Here is a 20,992-nt window from a genome sequence, read left to right as displayed (position 1 = left end):
CATGATTACTCAGTGGCATCATTTCTTTCCACTTAAATTTAGAATACAGCATTTCCTTTTCCTTTGTTTAATGATAGTGTTAGTATAGTTACTATAACTTGATAAGTATTCAATACAGGACTTTCGAAATGACGTAAGAATGCTAAACGAGGCCTTTTGCACATGCGCTGTGTGTGTTTTCGGTGACTCGGTTCTACTCGAAGGGCACTTTTAACCTGCCGTTGCGAGCACGAAATCTGTAAATGAAATCGTCTTTTTGACATGATTTTCAACATTTAGATGAAAGAGTAGCAATTCCAAGATGGTTAACCATACTGTAATTGTTCTATTCCTGAATGCAAATCGGACTAATAAAAATGTAGGAAATACGAGAAATATCTGTGGAGGAGAGGTATCGAGTTAGTACCACTTCCTGTTGTTAGTACCACAAGCAAGTGGCCGCAGTGGGGAAAAACACACACACACACACACACACACACACACACACACACATGCACACACACGGATGCTTCAACTTTTAGCCATATATGCGAAAATCTAGTACAATTTCTCTTGTGGCCTTGTGGCCAAAACAAACAATACATTTACAACAGCCCTCACATCTCCCGTAACTCACTCCCCTCCAACTTGATGAATCGTAAATATCATCATTTTAAACTTATCCTGTACATTAAAAAACACCAGATATGTCATTCTATCAGTGTTCAGAACCACTCAATCCAGATAAACAGTCCATTCATTGGTAGCGATCCATCGGGGGTTTGTGTAATACACGTCCCTCCACTCTGGCCTTGCACCAGTCCACATGGTCAGGAATTTGTAGTACGAGCAGGAGGCCATTCGGTGAGCTGAGGAAGTTCTCCAAGTCTTTTGTTGTACAAAGGTACAGTCCTTTCTCTTATGTACTTTTCCAAGTATTTTCAGCTTCTTTTAGAAGCTCGAAGAGCCATTTCAGGTAACAATCCTTATCTTGTACACATTAAAATACTATATTTTGCCCCGACACAGCAGTTCCCTGGAATTTCTGCACATGCGCACTGAGCATTCTGGGGTGGATTACCTCATTTTGAAAGTCCCATATTTCATCACATAAATAATTATCTACATATATAAATATTTGATTTGCTCCTATCCCTTTTTAGGTACCATGTCCTTGTGAAAAATAATCTTCTGTTTTTAAAGTTGGAATTGATTTATGTTTTGCTTATTTGTGACGTCATTATTTTGATTTGTAAAAGCTTCTGTCCTGAATGTTAATACAAGTTTGCTTCAAGTCAGTTGATTTGCTTTTTTGTAAAAGATTCATTTGCAAGATTTGCTTTGAGTACAATTTTGATTTGCATTTTTTTTTTCCCCCTCCCATTCTCTATCATTTTTCTCCCATTTGACTGTCTTCATGAAATCTCCATGAACCACCTTCGCATTGCATACAAACGAATGAACAAAATAAACTCGAAATGCACACAATTGATTCAGGATGGGGACTCGGACAGTGGTGATGATTCTGACAAGCGGTCCTGTGAGGAAAGTTGGCGCCTCATAACTTCCCTTCGTGAGAAACTGCCACCAAGTAAGTTGCAGACGATAGTGCGTAAGTGTGGCCTTCCCAGCAGTGGAAAGAAACACGAACCCCTTCGTGTCTACCAAATCCCTCAACGCCGACGACTTAGGAAGGATCCAAAATGGGTGATCATATCGGATCTCAAAATCCAGGCAGTGAAGGAAATTTGTTACGAGGTGGCTCTCAATGATTTCCGCCACTCACGGCAAGAAATTGAGGCCATGGCAATTGTCAAAATGAAGGAATTGTGTCGCATGTACGGAAAAAAAGACCCTAATGAAAAGGACACGTGGCGGGCAGTGGCCCGGGATGTTTGGGACACTGTGGGTGTGAACGACGATGAAAAAGGTGAAGAAGGGGATGTGCCAGGTGTAACTATTGCAACGACCACTGCCAGCAATTGTGCTGCTCATGCAAGTGGCTGTGAATCAAGAATCAGTGACCCCAATAGTGCTATGAATCATAATCCTAAAACAGATGTTGACGATCTGCGGCACCACATCAACAAGCTGTCAGACATTCTGCACGAGGTGAAAGAGCAAAACAATATGAAGGATGAGGAAATCCAGCGCCTGCGTGATCGGATGATGAAGATGGAAAAAATATTGCCATTTAATGAGGACAGAGAGCACAGTGGCAGCGATGATGAAAATGAAGGAAACCAGAATATCATGGAAAAAGAACTCGTACAGCTGGCAAAGCTGTTGATTGAGAAACGAGCACAAATTGGGGGAGACACTTGCAAAGAAGATGATAGCATTGATAAGCTCATGGAAGGCGATTGTGATTTACGGCGTAGTAGATTGCAGTGGCTCAAGCAAGAGCAGCACAAGCTGCAAAACCTGCAGCAACAGCAAATTGTGAAGAAACTGCGGCAGCAGCAGTCACATCATCTGCCAGGCACTGGTCGCTTCATTCCACCTTATGATCACAAGCTCCGCTTCCCTTTCAAGAGCAGCCCTCAGCATCGCAAGGAATGGCCTGGTGGAGGATCTGTAGAGAATGGGGAAGAGCTGAAAGAAGGCTCAGATGGAGATGGTGCTTGCAAAGTTGTTGATATGCAAGACCACTCAAAGAAAATTGCTAGCAATGGTGGGGATGAAGATTCGGCACCCCCGGTGCTGCTATTGAGGGAACGATCAAACAGTTGGAATAATGGTGCTCAAAGAGGACATGATCGTCGATCCAACCGCCAGCTTCATCGACAGCAACACCAGCAGCCAAATAACCAACACTTCCACAATGGTCAAAACTACCATCGAACTTATCACGGGCAGTATCCTCATCAGAATTACCAACAACAGCAACATGGCTACAATCGGCACCAACGGAAACAGCACCGACAACTGCAGCAAGAACAGCAGCAGCATCATCAGCAGCAGCAGCAGCAGCAGCAGCAACAGCAACAGCAATGGCAGAAAAGTGAAGTGTGGAGGCGAAACTCTTTTTCCGGCACAGGGGGATCTCGAAGGAAAGATCATCGCCGTTCTTGGAATGGTGGGGAGTTATCTTATGGCCAGCAAACAGTAGACTTCCGCGGACACCAGACAACCCCTATGTTGACACCACAACCCCAACAGTTGCCGCAGTTGCCTCCTCCCACTCAGCATTTTACTCAGGCTTATTGGTTTGGGGAACGGCCGAGATATGAATGTGGATACTCTTCAGATGATGGCGGCTATCCTGCATTGCTTCCGATGCCAGCTGCAAGCCCACAGCAGTTAGGAGTGAACCCTTACGCTCCACCATTCGTTTCGTACACACCGCCACCTCGCATGCGCCGTCAACAGTCAACACCAGACCTGAAATCGTCACGTGAAACAGACGTTTAATGTTTAATGCCTGCTGTGCACTGCTATTCCTGCCTCAATCGCTTCAACACGATGTTGAACACAAAAGACCATTCGAGGTCGAATCTTATGCAAATCTATGATGGTAGATGGCTGTGGCAAATGACTGAGGATAAGTGGCTTGGCAAATGCTTGAAGTCCAAGTGACCAGGACAACCAATGGATGTTGTTTTAAATGATCTATGGTCGAGTATCTGAAGTGTATGAAATGTTTACCTACGTTGGATTGCTATGTTGCCAAGTAATTCGTATATTTTATTGGTTTTCGATCAAACATTCTCTTAGAGTTTGTAAAAGTAAAACAGATATAATCTTTATTGGATCTTGGTTTAAAAAACAAACAAACATGTATTTGCCATTGAAGACAGTTGTAATGTGACGATGAATGCACAACTCTCAGTATTTTTTTTATTAACTCTGGAGCCATTTGCACGGAATTCTTTTTTTTATTTAAAGCTAAGTTACCATTAGTGTTATAAAATTGATGTTTCAGTTTGCCATATCAATAAACCTGCCATTATTCAAGATCAATAAACAGGAAAAACATGTCGATAAGCAAGGGTGAAGAATGCCTGGTCTAGTCCACTTCCACTGCCATTGCATGTGGTCAAGTTTGGCACAAATCAATCTCAGCTCCTATTACTTTTGCTTTTCTTCACATGCTGCTTATTCTCTCTCATATGTTGCTGCTTCTTTTTCTGCTTTTGTTTTTCCATCTTTCCTCTTCCTTGTTTTTTTTTCTGGTTGTTATTTGACGGTTATCGTCTGAAGGCATTTGTTACGGTATTTGGTTTTGATGCATTAATAGTATGTAGGAAAGAGAGTTAAAGACATTCAATTTCCCCCCCCCCCCCCCCCCCATTTTTTTTCTTCTTTTCATTGTTGACATGTACAAGTTAATTGAGTTTTCTCTTATTACCAAAATGCTCGTTTTATTTGAAGGTGTTATACAGTGTACACATACTATCAGCTTTGCTCTCTTATCTCGCTTTACACATCTCTTCCTCCCTCTATACCTCCATCTTTCCCTCTATCTTTCTTTCTGTTTATCTTTATATCTCTATCTCTCTGTCATTCTATCTCTATGTCTATCTATTTCTATCTCTCCCTTCCTGATTGGATGACAGCTAAGGTTATGGACCCACTATCAAAAGAGGTTATGGGATTGAAGGGTCAAAACCTTGATGGGTGATGCGCTCCAGATGATCAGGCCATCAATAACCTTAAATAATTGTTCACAAATCTCTCTATATCATGAACATTGATGAAGGCAGTAGTTCGATGGCAGATATTATTGACATTTCCTTTGTAAACACCTGTTTGTGTTTAAGTTGAATCCCACTGTAAGAGCTACGTCTGCAAAGTTCTGATAGAACTTGTAAAACACAAAACGTGTGAAATGTGAGACGGCCCTACAATACACCACACTACCTGTTTTATGCCTTTTTTTGTTTGTTTTTTTCTCGAATACCTTTATTTGCACCTTCGAAGTTGTGTTTGAATCACACATCTTTCTCTTTGCATTTTTTTTTGTTTGTTTCTCTATATTGTTTGCGATTTGCAGGAAATGCCACTTAGTAATGCACAATGCACTGCCCCCATTCCACCAGAGCCAGGTACCGAGTGGCCTGCTAAAAGGTGTTCCGTCAACACTCCCTGGGTACACAATTGATGACAATCAGATCTGTGGCTGGATTTAGTGTGTCGTGTTCACTTGAAGTTTTACATTATATACCTCCTCAGTTCTTATATACACATTTCTGTGAGTTTTGATGTTTTTATTTCCTTGAGAGGAAAATGACAGGGGGAGGAGGTTGGGGGTAAGTGTATAGCTTAATCCTCTCATGCCAGGGAACGAGACCTGAATGGCATGATCTTTTACAGGAAGAAATAGAAACTGGAAGCAGGACAGTGCAGCAGATACTGATATAATGTGACATTACATTACATTGGTGGATAAAGCAAGTCGATGAAAAGAGTTATGAGGGTGAAGGTGTTTAACGACGTCTCAAATGTAATGAAAGTTTTAATTTAAACGATGAAAATCAAATACCTAAAGGAATGTGATAATGGTGTGGATTGAAGAATGTGTTTGGATGTTTGTTGAGAACTATGGAAGTGAAGTAGATTCGTTTGCTCGTTTCGTCTTTCACATTTTTTACGACTGTTGCATAATACAATATTTGCGCAGCAATGAAGAAAAGGAAAGGAGGGTTTTATCAGTTGCTTTAATTTTTTTCCATAATCATGACTCCACCAGCTGTGTTATAAAAAGAAGTATTTTTGTGGGTTATTCTTATGATTATGCAATGGCTCATTGATCTGTGTTTCAACGGGTTGTCTTGGAATCCAAGTGGGTAATTCCAAAGCCCCGAACAAAATATATTTGTCTAAGTGAACAGATGTTTGATATGCAAAGGAGACGGTGCCCTTTCATGCTTCGTTCAAATAAAACGATGAGAAGTTGATGTTGATTTGCCTTTCATTGAAAGAGTATGACGTATTTTATAGATCATTATGGTTGGTTCATGTTTTTGGGTTAAAATTGAAAGTGTACTTTTGTTATAGTGGGGATTCTAAGGCTGGCAGGTTGGCCTTGAGGTATGCACACTCTCGCCTTCGAGCTGTCTAGCCTGAGTTTGAATCTCGGCCTAGCTAGAAACGGTCATCCTAGTGTCTCGCAGGTTGGAGTGATTCATCAATGTGTGCGCCGCTCTTCGGATGGATGTTAAACTGGGCATCTCGTCTGCCGGCATTAGTTGGTAGGCGTTAAAGATCCCACCGTGTCCTTCGGGAAGAGTAGGCGAGCTATCGCCGGCATCCTGAACTCATTCCAAATTCCAATTCTAACCTACAGAGGGCGTTGCATCAAAGGCAAAGCCGCGCCCCCAGCAAATAATGCCACTCACGGCCTTGTGCTGCATACTAAAGGAGAAGAAGAAGCACACAACTCAGGAATCATGTCATTTTTCATTATTCCTTCCTCGGTTCATTACACAGTTATCAAACCTGTATTAAATGTCGCCTCAAATTAAAATGTCGGGTTTACCTGATAGATAATTGCCACCACTATTTATCGAATATGCACAAGGCCTGTTGCTGTCACGTCACAGACAAGTCTGTGGCCTGTTTTTTTTTTCACGCCCTTATCTCGGGTCTACCTCCCTCTGCTCTCTTGGCCCTCCAGCCCTCCCCAGCTCCTCTAGGACACACGCATTTTTCCAGTAACCCCAACCTGGTTGAACTCCCCAAATCCAGGCTTTCCACAGACCTCAATTCTCTTGTTTCTCTTTTCTCCCGTCCCACTCTTCCCTCCAAGGTTTTTAAGCAAGCGGTGCACCACCATCTCATGTCATCCTGGCGGCTCCTCCCCCCATTCCTACCTGTGATCTTTGCTACCCCCATTAATCCCACTTAACGAAACCCTCTTACTTGCAGGTTACCAGTACTATGTTTCCTCTCCTCCCCTCTCTCATCTTTAGTTAAGGCCCATTCCCTTCCTTGTTGAATGCTACTGTTGCCAGGTTGCTTTATTGCCCTTTGGCATCCATCACCAGGTTGCCTTAGTACCCATTGTCACCTCGCTCTTCCATGAACCTCAATTTTGTATACAAAATGAATACATAAATGTCGATCAGGGATGTGTGGCGGGGGCATTGGACAGGTAACAAGCGCTTCGTATCATCTCAGTAAAATCCATGACTTTCTCACACACGCTGCCTGGGATCCAAGGAGTATGAAAACCGTCTGCAGGCTCTTCAAAAGCAGGTAGAAAACCACCTCACTGGAGATGCACAAGAAGAAGATGAGGATGATGACTTGGAAGAAGAAGGTAAAACTGCTTGGCGTTCTTATTTAATTTCTTTAATTCACATTTTTTTTAAAGCATATAACACCATGTAAATGTGATCCTCACAAACTCACTTTTGATTTTAAAAAATCGTGATTGATTATTTATTTTATTCCTTTTTACCATCAATATTGACGTAATTTATAATTCAAGGCCCTAACGTATAGCTCTTTCTAGAATTATTTGAATTCCCTACTTCTGTGATTTATAGGAAAATCGTAATTCTTTAACAGCACGTTAACATCACGTTTAACAACACTTCTGTTTTTGCAATGTTTTTGTGTTGGGCATTCCTGCCTGCTTTTCTTTTCTGCCATAGTCCCCTGGATGGAACGCGAGTTTGAGCTCGCTCTCTGGGCCTTCCGGAAGTGGAAGTTCCACCAGTTCACATCACTGCGTGACCAGCTTTGGGGCAATGCCATCTTTCTGAAGGAGGCAAATGCTATCAGCGTAGAACTCCACAAAAAGGTAGGCCTCTTTTGATGCCATTATTATCATCGACTTGTTTTTTTATCCCCATGTGTTTTGAAAAAACGTGAGGATATTGTAATCGGCTCCGTCTGTCTGTCTGTACCCCCATCCGTCTGTCCGCCCATCACACTATCTCCCCCCTAAGCTGTTCGGCAGAAATTCACCAAACTCTGTAGTTATGATCACCGCATTGGAAGAAGGTGCAAGAGCGATATCATTTTGGTTCCACCCCCTGGGTCAATGTCAAAGGGTCAAACACCAGAAAATGTAATTACTGACATGGTTTTAAACATTTTTTAATGAAACTTTGAACATGCAATCAACATTGGAGGACGCATGAAATATGTAACAAGTTTTTGGATTTGACCCCCGGTTCATGACCGAGGGGAAGAGGACTTAGGATCACAGGGGTCAAAACGGGAAACAATTAATTCAAAATTTGATATTGGGTCATTCGTGGTGTAACTTTTTGCCATCTTTCAACTTTGCTTTAGGTGTGAAGCGTGAGGATTTGCAATAGTGTGCCATCAACTTCGCTCTAGTTTGCTTTTGTTCCCTCAATTATATTGAGCCATTCAACAGTTATTTATAAAATGTAATTCCATTGAAACATCAAAATAATTTTACGTATGTACTTTAACCCCAGGTGCAGTTTCAGTTTGTACTTCTCACGGACACGGCTTACTCTCCTCTCCCTGCGGAGCTTTTTCCTCCTAACTATAGCCAAGAGCGTGAGAACAGGCCTTTCCCTTGCACGGTGGTCGCAGTGGAAGTGCAAGACAACAAGAATGGTGCCACACACTACTGGAGTCTTGAAAAGCTGCGGTAATAGTTATCTTTTGTGAATGAAGTTAAGATTATTTAAACTGTGTGCTTGTTTAAGTTAGCTTTCCCAGGATGGATGTACTATGTTGACAAAACCAGCATCCTCATGCGTTGCTGTTATTGTGCCTTCCTGTGACTCGATGCAGGCAACGCATAGACCTCATGAGGGAGATGTATGACCGTGCTGGTGAGATGGCTTCAAACTCATCAGATGAGGGAGAGGGCAGGGGCACTGGACATGACCCGTTCTATGACCGCTTCTCCTGGTTTCGATTGGTTGGCAGGTGAGAGACAAACAGTTGACTTTTTAAATACCATTCTGAAACCACGTGTATTATCATTATTGAGATGTACGTAGCCCCCCCCCCCCCCCCTTCACACACCCACCGCCCCCCATTTCCATCTGCATAGTATTGCCTTTACTCCAGTCATCTCACAACCCCACTTAGTTTTCCTCCCAACCCATACATACCATTTAGATGGCCCCTCTTCGTCCATTTGGCTGTGGTTATGGGCGTCGTTCTCTTTCTTTCTCTCTTTGTTCCTGTTTTCTCCTTCCTGGCTGGTTGGTGGGCGGGGCGGTTCCTGTCGCAGCAGCTCTCCGCTCTTCAGCACGTGTGTGAGTGAGCGCCTGGCTGATCTAACACCCTCGCCGACCCTCTCCAATGGCGAAGACTCGGACATTACTGAACTCGCCGATGAGCAGGAAAGCAACATGGACTTGGGAGTCATTGGGGCAGCAGCACGTGGATATGGATATCCCGATCTTGATGATGACCTTGCAGACCTTGATGATCTCGACGATGATGATGATGATGATGACGAATTGGAGGATCTGGATGATGAAGCTTTTGTGGATGACGAGGCGAGCGGCTCTGAAGCCGGCTCAGAGGATGGCCCTGCAGGTTCTTCTGGTGCTGGATCTTCGGCCTCCGGCATCTCCCACTCTGAGCTCGACCCATTCTACGATCGCTCACCCTGGTTCAGTCTGCTTGGGAGGTCCGTGAGCACCACACTTGGGGCTAATAAAGGTTTCACAGAAAATTGCTGAGATAAAACACAATTCTAGAATAACATTAAGATTGCAAAAAACACATTTTTTTATTTTAGGTTTTCAGAAGGTAGAAAACAATTTGACTATGATTTCACAATTTCTCTTATCCTTTCTTTTTTACACTACCCAGCCTGTCATCTGAAACCACCTGTAATCTTAATCGATCATTATATCTTTGCAAGTTAGCATCTTTGTCACACACAAACGCACCCTTGGAACGCCCTATTCAAAACTGTGCGTTTCAACTATATGCTCTTGAATTGCGTCTGTCTTAATCCTCATTCACAAACATGTGGTGTTTAACGTTCATAGCTTATTTGTCTTTATTTCTGCAGCATTTATGTTCATTTATGTTAATTTGTGTTCATTTATGTTGCTTTTGTTGCTTTTCCTGCTATTCTGGACGTCCCCAGCAACCCCACATGCTTGGTTTTCACTCCCTGATTACCTCCGATGTAAAAATTGCTGCAAGTTTGTACATTAAGATCCATTACATGAATATGACTTGAAATTGATTGCTGCTTGCAATTCCAAGATAAAGGAATAGCAAACTGGAGGTTTAAATATCTGGGTGTGTGCATCCTGTGCTTATCCGACATTTCCTTCATGATTTTAATTTTTTTCTCTTTTTGTTTTCGTCCGGGTGCTTCATTCTAATTATGTTTTTTTTTGGATACAGAGTCGAGGCTTATGGAAGAGCTAGATCACTGAGCTTTTTCTCCACTCTGCAAAAGTGCAATTAATGTAAAAAATACCAATTATAATGATATTGGGTCATTCCTGACTTAGGAGCGTTAAAGTGGTGCCCGGAACCATCTTGCACTCTCCGTGTCAGGATTGCTGATCTTTTTTTTTGTATACAAGATCGAGGCTCGTGAAAGAGCGAACATTAATCACACAGAAAGACAAACAGACACATAAAACAAATAACATCGGGAGCGGTAGACAAGATGGGGAGAGAGGGGGAAGGACACAAACACAACATTTGAGAGCAGGGACCGAGAGACATGGAGACATCGAGAGATCTGTGGGAGGGAGAGGGCTTTGGGGGGGAGGCATGTGAAGGGGGGGAGGCATGTGAAGGGGGGGAGGCATGTGAAGGGGGGGGGGGGTGGGAGAGGTATAAACATATGGACACTGCCAGGATTTCCAGGAAATAAGTTGGAATTTCAAACAAGGTGGATCTGGGGTGAATTAGTGGGGGTAGAAAAGATCAAGGTTATGGATGGGGGAAGATAAGAGATGGTGGTGAACAGCTGTTTTAAAGACCTGGAGGGAGGAGAGGGATTGAAGGGAGTGTGGGAGTTTGTTCCACAGGCGGGAGAAAAGAGGAATGAAAGAGTGAAGGTGAGCAGAGAGCCGAGATTTCGGCAGTTTAACCATCAGAGGGTTGCTGGCAGATCTTGTGCGACCTGTAGGAATATTTGGGGGACAGAGCACAGAGAGAGCTGGGGGAGCAAGGCCGGAGAGGAGTCGGTAGAAGACAGAAAGACCACCTACCTGCCTGCGGTGAGTGAGTGAAAGGCCCTCAGAGATAGCTTCATCGCGGGAGATTCCAATGATTTTGAAAGCTTTGGATTCAACAGCGTGAAGCCGAGCCAGGTGTGAGGCAGGAGCACCAGCCCATAGGGGAGAACAGTATTCCATTGAGCTGCGGATGAAAGCCTTGTATGTGGTGAGGAGCTCAGGTGTGCCGAGGAAGGACTTCGCACGACGGAGGATGCCCAGTCGGCGACTGGCTTTGGAGGCCAGCTTGGAAATGTGGTTTTCCCAAGAAAGATCATGGCAGATAGTGAGACCCAAAAGCTTGAGTGACAGAACTTCTTGGAGAGGATTGTTGATCTTACTTACTGTCTCACTCAAACTATCGCTACCAGGGGCTAGCTTCAATCTCTTTCTCTCGCAAACAAACACCATACCCTTTTCATCATACACTTTTCTTCTTTTTTATTTAAGGCCTGGCCTCGATGAGGGCTATACAGTCCGTGCGTGCCTGGAGCCTCGAACATAAAAATTGTAAAATTATTATGATGTGTTTGTATGACAATGACACAAACACTGCTTTCAATCAGAGCACACAAAAGTGTGTCCATCAATTTCAGAACAGATTACATGGCGTTAAGCAGCTGTATCTTTGAGCGATTGTGCAGTGGGTCATCATTAGGGATACATTGCCTTCAGAAAGTATTCACACCCCTTGACTGTTTTCACATTTTGTTGTGTTGCAGCATGAATTTAAAATGGATTAAATTTGAGATTTTTTGTGACGGATCTACACATGTACACCCTATAATGTCAAAGTGGATTTTTTTTTAGAAATTCCGATAACATAATTAAAATCGAAATACAGAAATAACTAATTTACAAAAGTATTCCACCCCCTGAATCAGTACTTAATGACTGGCAGCGATTACAGCTTTGAGTTTTCCTGGATATGTCTGTGTCAGCTTTGCACATCTGGATTTGGGGAGTTTCTCCCATTCTTCCCTGCAGATTTGCTCAAGCTCTGTCAAATTTGATGGGGAGCGTCGGTGAATAGCAATCTGTAAGTCTTTCCACAGATTCACAATGGGATTCAAGTCTGGGTGTTGGCTGGGCACTCAAGGGCCTTCATGTTCTTGTTCTGAAGCCTGGGGTCATTGTCCTGTTTGAATGTAAATCTTCACCACATTTTAAGGTCTTTTGCACTCTGAAGCAGGTTCTCCTCAATGATTTTCCTGCACTTGGCTCCATTCATTTTTCCCTCTATCCTTACAATTCACCGAGTTCCTGCCACTGAAAATCATCCCCATAGCGTTGGTGCTGCCACCACCATGCTACACACTAGGGATTGGGTTAGATCGGTGATAAGCTGTGTTCAGTTTCTGCCAGACATAGTGCATTGCATTCAGGCTAAAGAGTTCAATTTTCGTCTCAGACCATATAATCTTTTGCCTCATGCCCTCAGAGTCTTTCACGTGCGTTTTTGCAAATTGTAGACTCGCTGTCATGTGCCTTTTTCTCAGGAGTGGCTTCTGTCTGGCCACTCTCCCATAAACCTAGATTTGTGAAGTGCTGCAGAGACTGTTGGCCTTCTGGCAGGTTCGCCCTTCACAGCCAAGGAACTCTGTAGTTCTGTCATAGTGGTCATTGGGTTCTTGTTCACCTCCCTGACCAAGGTCCTTCTTGCCCGGTTGCTAAGTTTGGTCGGACAACCAGCTTTAGGACGAGTCTGGGTCGTTCCATATTCTTTCCATTTTTTAAATAATGGAGCTCACTGTGCTCTTTGGAACTTTCAACACTCTATAAATTGTTTTATACCCTTCCCCATATCTATGCTTCTTCAAAATTATATCTCGGAGTTCTAGGGACAGTTCCTTGGACTTCAGGATAGAGTATCTATTCTGACATGCACTGTCAACTGTGGGACCTTGTATAGAAAGGTGTGTTTCTTTCTAAATCATGTAAAATAGTTGAATTGGCCATTGGTGGGCTCCAATCACGTTGTAGAGGCCTCTCAAGGATGATAAAAGGAAATTGGATGCACCTGAACTCAATTTGGAGTATCATAGCAAAGAGGTTGAGTACTTGTTGACTCAAGACATCTCAGCTTTTCATTTTCTAATTAATTTGTAAAAGTTTCTGAAACAAATTCCACTTTGACTTTATTGGTTATTATTATATGTAGTTCAGTGACAAAAAAAATCTCGATTGACTCGATTTTAAATTCAGTCTGTAACACAACAAAATGTGAAAAAGTCAAGGGGAGTGAATACTTTCTGAAGGCACTGTATATAATCATTGATAATGTGCACCTCTCAAATGCCAGCTATCACCGCTGGGTGGTTACGGTACGTTAGCATAAGTGATTGCGAATGTCGATATATCGCTAGATCGTCGATATTTGGAGGGATCATAATTAATCTACTCACAAAGATATCAATATCGCCCAGCCTTAGTTTGGGGAGGAATGTGGGACCGAAGGACGCATGGGGTGAACTAGATGGGTACAGGAAGGAAAGTCTCAGGAAGGAAAAACTGGAGTTTTTGAAGATGGTGGACAGGGGGTTAATTAGGGTAGAAAATATGGTTTTGGATGGGTGGCGAACAGCTGTCTTGAAGACCTGGAAAGAAGAATGATATTGAGAGAATGTGAAGGTTGGTTCAACACCAAAAACCAAAAAAAACACCAAAAAATAAAAAATGTGCGGAAAAAAAAAAGGAACGGATGAGTGGTGGTGAGCAGTGATTCTGGATATTGGGTGCTTCACCAGAAAGTAAGTGCTGGTGGACCATGTGCATCCTGCAAAAATCTGAGGGAGATAAAGCACAGTCAGAGCAGAGGGTGCAAGACTTGAAAGGAGGCGGTAGAAAACAGAGAGACCACCGACTTGTCTGCAATGGGAAAGTGATAGTCCCATAGACTTAGCGAGCCAACACTGAGGGCAGAGTAATACTCCATCAAGCTGTGGATAAAAGCCTTGTAGGTGGATAAGAGTTCAGTGTATCAAGGAAGTGCTTTGTACGACGGAGGATGCCCAGTCGGCGACTGGCTTTGGAGGGCAACTTGTTGGGCACATTTTCTGACAATTAAGTGGGCCAATGGCTATTTGAGCCTGGTGTTGGCTTAGCGGTTAGGGTCCCGGCTTGGGATCCTGGGTTCGAATCCCGGTCAATCGCTAAATTAACACCAGGGGGGTTGACTCAGCCTGTCATCCTTCCGAGGTCGGCAAATTGAGTACCAGCTTGCTGGGATGAATGATCCCGGGGTGTACCCCGGTTTAGAATAGGTACACCGTATCCCTGCGCATCATAAGAGGCGACTAAGGGTTGGCGTCAGGAAGGGCATCCGGCCATAAAAAACATTGCCTCAAACAGAGAACCATGATTGTCATGGGGTTCGCAAGCCAACACCAGGCGGGGAAAATGGCCTTAAAACGATCATTCACTCATTCATTCAATGGCTATGTATTTATTTTACTCAAATTACACTTTGTTTATCTGTCCACAGATGTGCTATGCATTACTTCATTCAGCTTTTATCAATCACATGGTGTTGTTGACTTCATGCAATACTTATTGATGCAATTTTCCTCTTCCCACTGTGCAGGGCTTTTGTGTATCTCAGTAACCTGCTTTACCCTGTTCCACTCATACACACTGTTGCTGTGGCCAATGAGCATGGAGATGTCAAGGGTTACCTGCAAGTTGCTGTCCAAGCCATTACAGGTACGCTGGCAGCCATAAGATTTAGCAAAGATGCCTTACACTTTTAAAATTGTTTAATTTTTAGCTCACCTGGGACGAAGCTCAGGGGAGCTTATGCGATGGCGCGTCGTCCGTCCATCAGTCCGTAAACACTTGAAACTTCTTCTCTGAAACCGCTGATGGGATTGCAACCAAATTTGGCACTAATGATATTTGTTGTGTTGTGGCTAAAGTTTGTTCACGGCATTTAAAAAATCGGGGTCTAAGGGGGTTTACCTGGGGTCAAAGTGGGTCCAAGTTTGACCCCCTAAAATAGGTATTTGCTTTCTTCTCAGAAACCACACAATTTCGATGAAACATCACCACAACCTTCATAATCCATGATGTACCAATGTTTGTTCATGGCATTAAAAATATATATCTGCCCCTTTGGGGGACTAAGGGGGGGTGGGGGTGGTGTTGCCCCCCAAAATAGGTATTTGCTTTGTTCTCAGAACCTACACACAATTTCGATGAAACTTGACCACAACCTTCATAATCCATGATGCACCAATGTTTGTTCAAGGCATTGGAAAAATTGGGGTCTTAGGAGGTACACGGGGTGGGGACAGGGGGAACGGGGGGGGGGGGGGGGGGGGGAGATGCCCCCCAAAATAGGTATTTTTTTATTTGTTTGTTTAAAGTCTTATGATTATGTTAGTATGATTCTACATGCTGCCCTGTCTCCTAGCAACCATTGAAATTGGTTTAAAATACCTTTAGTCAGTGCAGTATACTTTTTATTATACCAGGTGAGCACCAGGGGTATTGCCCCTATGTTTTTGATTTCTTGCTAAGGAAACCCAAGTCAGACCTACAAATTAAAAAATTGTATTTCTTTCAGCCTTGGTGATACAATGAAATTATTACAAGTGATGAGTGGTTATAGGCACTCAAGCCTCCTCCTTCGGTGATGTATTGGGACAACAAATTGACATCAACAAGCTGATGAACAAACACAACAAGCTGATGAGAGAAGAGAAGAGGAAAGGAAATGTCGCACCAATGTGAAAATCATATTTTATCACCACAGCAATCTGACTTGTCAATTATAGACTTAGTAACCAGTACTGCTTTATTTTGTATTTTGTTACAATATGCAAACAATTTGGTTTTTGTTAAAGATTTGTTTATTGGCTTGTTATCAGAAATAAAAAGTTAAAAGCAAAAGTTACAACAATTTAATATTTCAGAAATATCTTGATTTTTTTTTTCTATGAATACAGAAAAGTCTCCCTACATTTCCTACCACATTGAGATCCACAATTTGTGGTGTCCATTTTCCAGGGAGAATAGAGCGGAAAGTTTTTTATTTTATTTATTTATTTTTACCTGCTTAAATGCAGTAAAATGCCTTACCATGTGCAGAGAAGTGCTAAGGAAATGACATCCTAATACAAGCCATTGTGAAATTCATTTTGCGTGTCACCATTTTATTTTCCATAATATGTTATGCATTGTTATAAAAAAGATTTCCTTCAAATTTTAAAAGTGAAAAATATGTAAATCCTATATACAGTGCCTTCAGAAAGTATTCAGGCCCCTTGACTCTTTTCACATTTTGTGGTTGTTACAGCCTGAATTTAAAATATATTAAATTGAGAAATTTTGTCAGTGAGCTACACATAATAGCCCGTAATGTCAAAGTGGAATTTCATTTGAAGAATTTTGTACAAAATAATTAAAAATGAAAAGCTGAAATGGCTTGAGTCAATAAGTATTCAACCCCTTTGCTATGACACTCCAAATGGAGCTTAGGTGCATTCACTTTCCTTTAATCATCCTTGAGATATCTCTACAACTTGATTGGAATCCAGCTGTGACCAATTCAATTGATTGAACATGATTTAGAAAGAAACACACCTTTCTATAGAAGGTCTCACAGTTGACAATCCATGTCAGAGCAGCAACTCTACCATGAGGTCCAATGAACTGTCTGTAGCACTCGAGATATAATTTTAAAGAAGGATAGATCTGGGAAGGGTATAAAACAATTTCTATGGCGTTGAAAGTTCCCAAAAGCACAGTGAGCTCCGTCATTAGGAAATGGAAAGAAAATAGAACTACCCAGACTCTTCCTAGAAATGGCCATCCGACCAAAATGAGCAACCGGGCAAGAAGGACCTTGGTCAGAGAGGTGACGAAGAACCGAATGACCACTGTGACAGAACTACAGAGTTCCTTGGCTGAGAGGAAGAACCTGCCGGAAGGACAACAGTCTCTGCAGCATTTTACAAATCTAAGCTTTATGGGAGAGTGGCCAGATGGAAACCTCTCCTGAGAAAAAGGCACATCTGAGATCATGAGGCAAAATATGATATGGTCTGACGAGTCGAAATTTGAACTGTTTGGCCTGAATGCAAAGCACTATGTCTGGCGGAAACCATACACAGCTCATCAACCATCCAACACCATCCCTACTCTGAAGCATGGTAGTGGCAGCATCATGCTATGGTGGAAGTGCTTTTCATCAGCAAGGAATAGGACAATTGTAAGGATAGAGGGAACAATGAACGGAACCAAATGCAGGCAAATCATTGAGGAGAACCTGCTTCAGAATGCAAACACCTTAGACTGTGGCAAAGATTTACGTTCCAACAGGACAATGACCCCAAGCATACAGCAAAAGCAACACTGGAATGGCTTCAGACCACAAATGTGAAAGTGGCCCAGCCAAAGCCCAGACTTCAATTCCATTGAGAATCTGTGGAAATACTTGAAGATTGCTGTTCATCGTCACTCCTCATCCAACTTGGCAGAGCTTGAGCGAATCTGCAAGGAAGAATGGAAGAAACTCCCCAAATGCAGATGTGCAAAGCCAATACAGACTTCCCCAAGGAGACTGAAAGCTGTAAACGCTGCCAAAGGCACTTCTAACGAGTTATTGACTCAGCAGGTTGAATACTTGTGTAAATTAGATATTGCTGTCGTTCATTTTTAATTTCTTTGTAAAAATTTTATTTAAAAAAAAAATTCACTTTGACATTATGGTTTATCATCTGTAGATCAGTGACCAAAAAAAAAATCTCCATTTAACCCATTTTAAATTCTGGCTGTAACACAACAAAATGTGAAAAGGTCAAGGGGTGTGAATACTTGCTGAAGGCACTGTATTAAAAACGTAGTGAAGATGTGTGCATATGAAACCTTCAAACTCATTTGCTGGAGAGCTGGCTTGACTCCATCCACAATTATTCGGAAGAATTCAGAAATTTAATTATCCGAACTATATAACCATGAAGTATTATAAATGCATAATGCCGCTGCTGGTGAAGTTGCCAAAAGGATACGTTTTCGGGTTGTCCGTCCCTCCGTCCATCTGTGATTGGTTTTTGATACCGCGATAACTTGAGAACGGCTCAAGGTATCTAAGTCAAACTTGGTACAGGTATTATAATAATGTAATGATGAACTGATTAGATTTTGGGGTCACGAAGTCAAAGTTCAAAGGTCAGAGGTCATGTGAGGTAAAAGTCCTATTATGCGAGAACTTGTGAACCAGTGATGGAATTTTGACCAATCTTGGACCAAAGAACAGAGTAGGGAGGATGGCCAATTATCCCGATGAACAGTAAACAAGACTTTATTCACAATGCAAGTGATATAAAAAGTAAACACTTTAGGAACAGTTTACGTTTTGTATCCCACTGATTGGCCGGATCTGTATCCGGAGCTTAACCAAAATCGAATGGGCTTGTTCTTGTCATCTCTCCAACTCATCAAGTTTTATCATAATCAATCCACAACTTTTTGGATTACCGTGCTATATATCGTTTTCGAATCAATTCTCTTCATTCAAACCACCACTGTCTGACCCACTTATCCTCTTCCGGCTCACCCAGTACCGGAAATCCCCTGATAAACCAGAACTTAAGCATATTTACAGATTATAAAATCAAGGGCAAAATGATGCCGCTGCAGTACTTCCGCCCCTTGTGCGTTAATCAAATGGAAGGTACAAACAAAATACATAATGTTGTGCAATAAGAGATGTTCACTGTCCTTGTAAAAATAAAAGTCACAGCAAAGATAAATGGTCATTAGCAAAATGTACTCATAAATGTTATGCTGGGAAGTATACATGATGCCCAGATTGAGTCGAACACGACGGTAAGGTTATTGTTGTCATAGATGGCGACCTGATGGTCAGAGGAAGGGTCAGCTCTGGTGCTCCGTCAAGAAAATATGGCTTCAAGCGATCTATGGAGACTGTCTTACGACCACCGTTAATACTGAGTATGGTCTTATTGGAACGTTTGTATAACTTTCGAAGGTCCATCATATGGTTGGTGTAAGGGTTTCCGGACAACATCATACCTTACGAATACGTGGGTGCACGTAGAAAATTCCCGTGGAATAAAAACTGGGCATGACAAAGGCATACATGTTGTTTCCCGGATGCCCTGCGTGGCCGCATGGAGTTGGTTGGCATAGTTGGTGGCATCAGGCAAGGTGTCATCAGATGCTGAGAATAATTCTCCTGGGAGATGAAGCGGTGCACCTACATTAGCTCTACAGTGGAGCGTCCAATGTCGGCTTTTAGAGCAGGTTGCATACCAAGCAAGACCATAGGTATAACATCCGTACAGTGTGTCGAGTTGTCATGCACTTTCACGGAATACTTGCATTGGTGGTAGAAACGCTCCATCATACCATTCGCTGCTGGATGGTAAGTGGTGTTTCGCCCACAGTCGGTACCCAGGAGTTACGTCAGCTTATGAAATAGAGCAGATTCGAAGTGGCTACCATGATATGTAGTGTAGTGATGATTGATGGAACATCAAAACATGACATCCAGGTGTGGACAAAGGCCCTGGTGATGGTAGGTGCAGTGATGTCAGCTATTGGTATAGCCTCCGGCCAACGGATGAAGCGGTCAACACAAGTCAGTAAATATCGGTGCCCATTTGAAGGTGGTAGGGGTCCGACTAGATCCACATGGACCCTGTCAAAACGCCTATATGGTGTTGAAAAGCTACCTTGTGGTGCGACAGTATGACATTGGATCTTGGAGCATTGACATGAAGACATTGCTTGTCCAATGGTGCACATCAGCGTTGATGTGTGACCAGACATGGTGCATGGTCGTGAGTTGCTGGGTTGCATGGGTGTGTGAGTGAGTAAAATGTGGTGAAGACTGTATGATGGAAGACAGGAACGAAAGGGTGTGACTGTCCCGTCGATGAGTGTGGTGTTTGTCCCTGGGGGTGCTACCTCACAAGATGTCCACTCTTGCTCATCCTCTTTCTGCTCTGTTCACGATCATTCTCTCTGGATTAGTTTCTGTCTGCGTGTAAGTTAGCCAACATCACTGCAATACACCAACATAGTGCAAATACTGATCCTCTAGATGACAGGCCTATTAGCTTGCTTCCAATATTATAAGCAAGGGCATGGAAAATATCATTGCAGTTGACATTAAATCCTTATTTTCTCCAACGGCCTGATCTAAGATCAGTTTGTTTTCAGAACCCGTCATTCTACCCTGGACTGTGCTGCTTCTTCTCTCACAACAATGGATGGAAGCCCTCAATCTCAGACATGAGATCAGAGCCGTCCCTCTGGATATATCTCGACCATTTGATAGTCTGGCACCCTGCCTTGATCTCGAAATTCTCTGCTTATGAAATCCAAGGCCACCTCCTTTCATCGATCACTGACTTCCTCCACTCCCTTATTCATCATGTAGCCCTTATTGGCATCCTCTCATCTCCTCTCCCTGTCAAGACTGGAGTGTCACGAGGCAGTGTCTTAGGCCCAGTCTTGTTCCTTATCTTAATGGGTTTTTTCTGATTTCCTAGAAAATCCTACCTGTCTCTTTGCTGATGATTTTACACTCTGACATATCATTTCTCATCCTTCAGACAGGCAGGCAGCAGCCTCTTCCCTCTCTGCAGACCTCGATTAAACACAAGGTGGTCTAACACGTTTTTGTATACATCGTCAAGGCTCGTGGAAGAACAAGCACACTGAATGGATCAGGCCATAACAGACAAAACCAGGATGCAAAACACCCATGCATGGATAAGGAAACTTCAAGGAGGAAAAACTGGAAAAGTAGGAGGGATTTGGGTGGAGTTAACAAGGGTAGATATGATCATGGTTTTGGATTTTGGACGATCCAAGATGGCGGTGAACAGCTGTCTTGAAGACCT

The 20,992-nt window shown here is 42.7% G+C and overlaps 2 protein-coding genes across 3 annotated transcripts in view; both read left to right on the top strand.

Moving 5' to 3' along the window:
• Nucleotides 1-5,879, top strand: part of LOC144888127 (kinesin-like protein KIF1C) — a 270,641-nt gene extending 264,762 nt beyond the window's left edge. For both annotated transcript variants that reach the window (XM_068112313.2, XM_078775707.1), the window contains exon 22: nucleotides 1,477-5,879. In XM_068112313.2, the coding sequence (XP_067968414.2) occupies nucleotides 1,477-3,393 (1,917 nt within the window). In that variant the 3' untranslated portion in view covers nucleotides 3,394-5,879. The remainder of the gene's footprint in view (nucleotides 1-1,476) is intronic.
• Nucleotides 5,880-7,125: 1,246 nt separating this feature from the next.
• LOC144891712 (kinesin-like protein KIF1B) overlaps nucleotides 7,126-20,992 on the top strand; it is a 65,155-nt gene continuing 51,288 nt past the window's right edge. Inside the window, exons 1-6 of the mRNA XM_078775708.1 lie at nucleotides 7,126-7,243; nucleotides 7,581-7,729; nucleotides 8,379-8,557; nucleotides 8,704-8,841; nucleotides 9,152-9,556; nucleotides 14,701-14,819. Of these exons, the coding sequence (XP_078631834.1) occupies nucleotides 7,589-7,729; nucleotides 8,379-8,557; nucleotides 8,704-8,841; nucleotides 9,152-9,556; nucleotides 14,701-14,819 (982 nt within the window). The 5' untranslated portion in view covers nucleotides 7,126-7,243; nucleotides 7,581-7,588. The remainder of the gene's footprint in view (nucleotides 7,244-7,580; nucleotides 7,730-8,378; nucleotides 8,558-8,703; nucleotides 8,842-9,151; nucleotides 9,557-14,700; nucleotides 14,820-20,992) is intronic.

Source organism: Myxine glutinosa, chromosome 4 (assembly GCF_964187855.1).
Source record: "Myxine glutinosa chromosome 4, kmMyxGlut1.1, whole genome shotgun sequence".
Classification (NCBI taxonomy): domain Eukaryota; kingdom Metazoa; phylum Chordata; class Myxini; order Myxiniformes; family Myxinidae; genus Myxine; species Myxine glutinosa.
The sequence above is the reverse complement of the archived record's forward strand: the minus strand, read 5'-3'. Positions and strand labels throughout refer to the sequence as shown.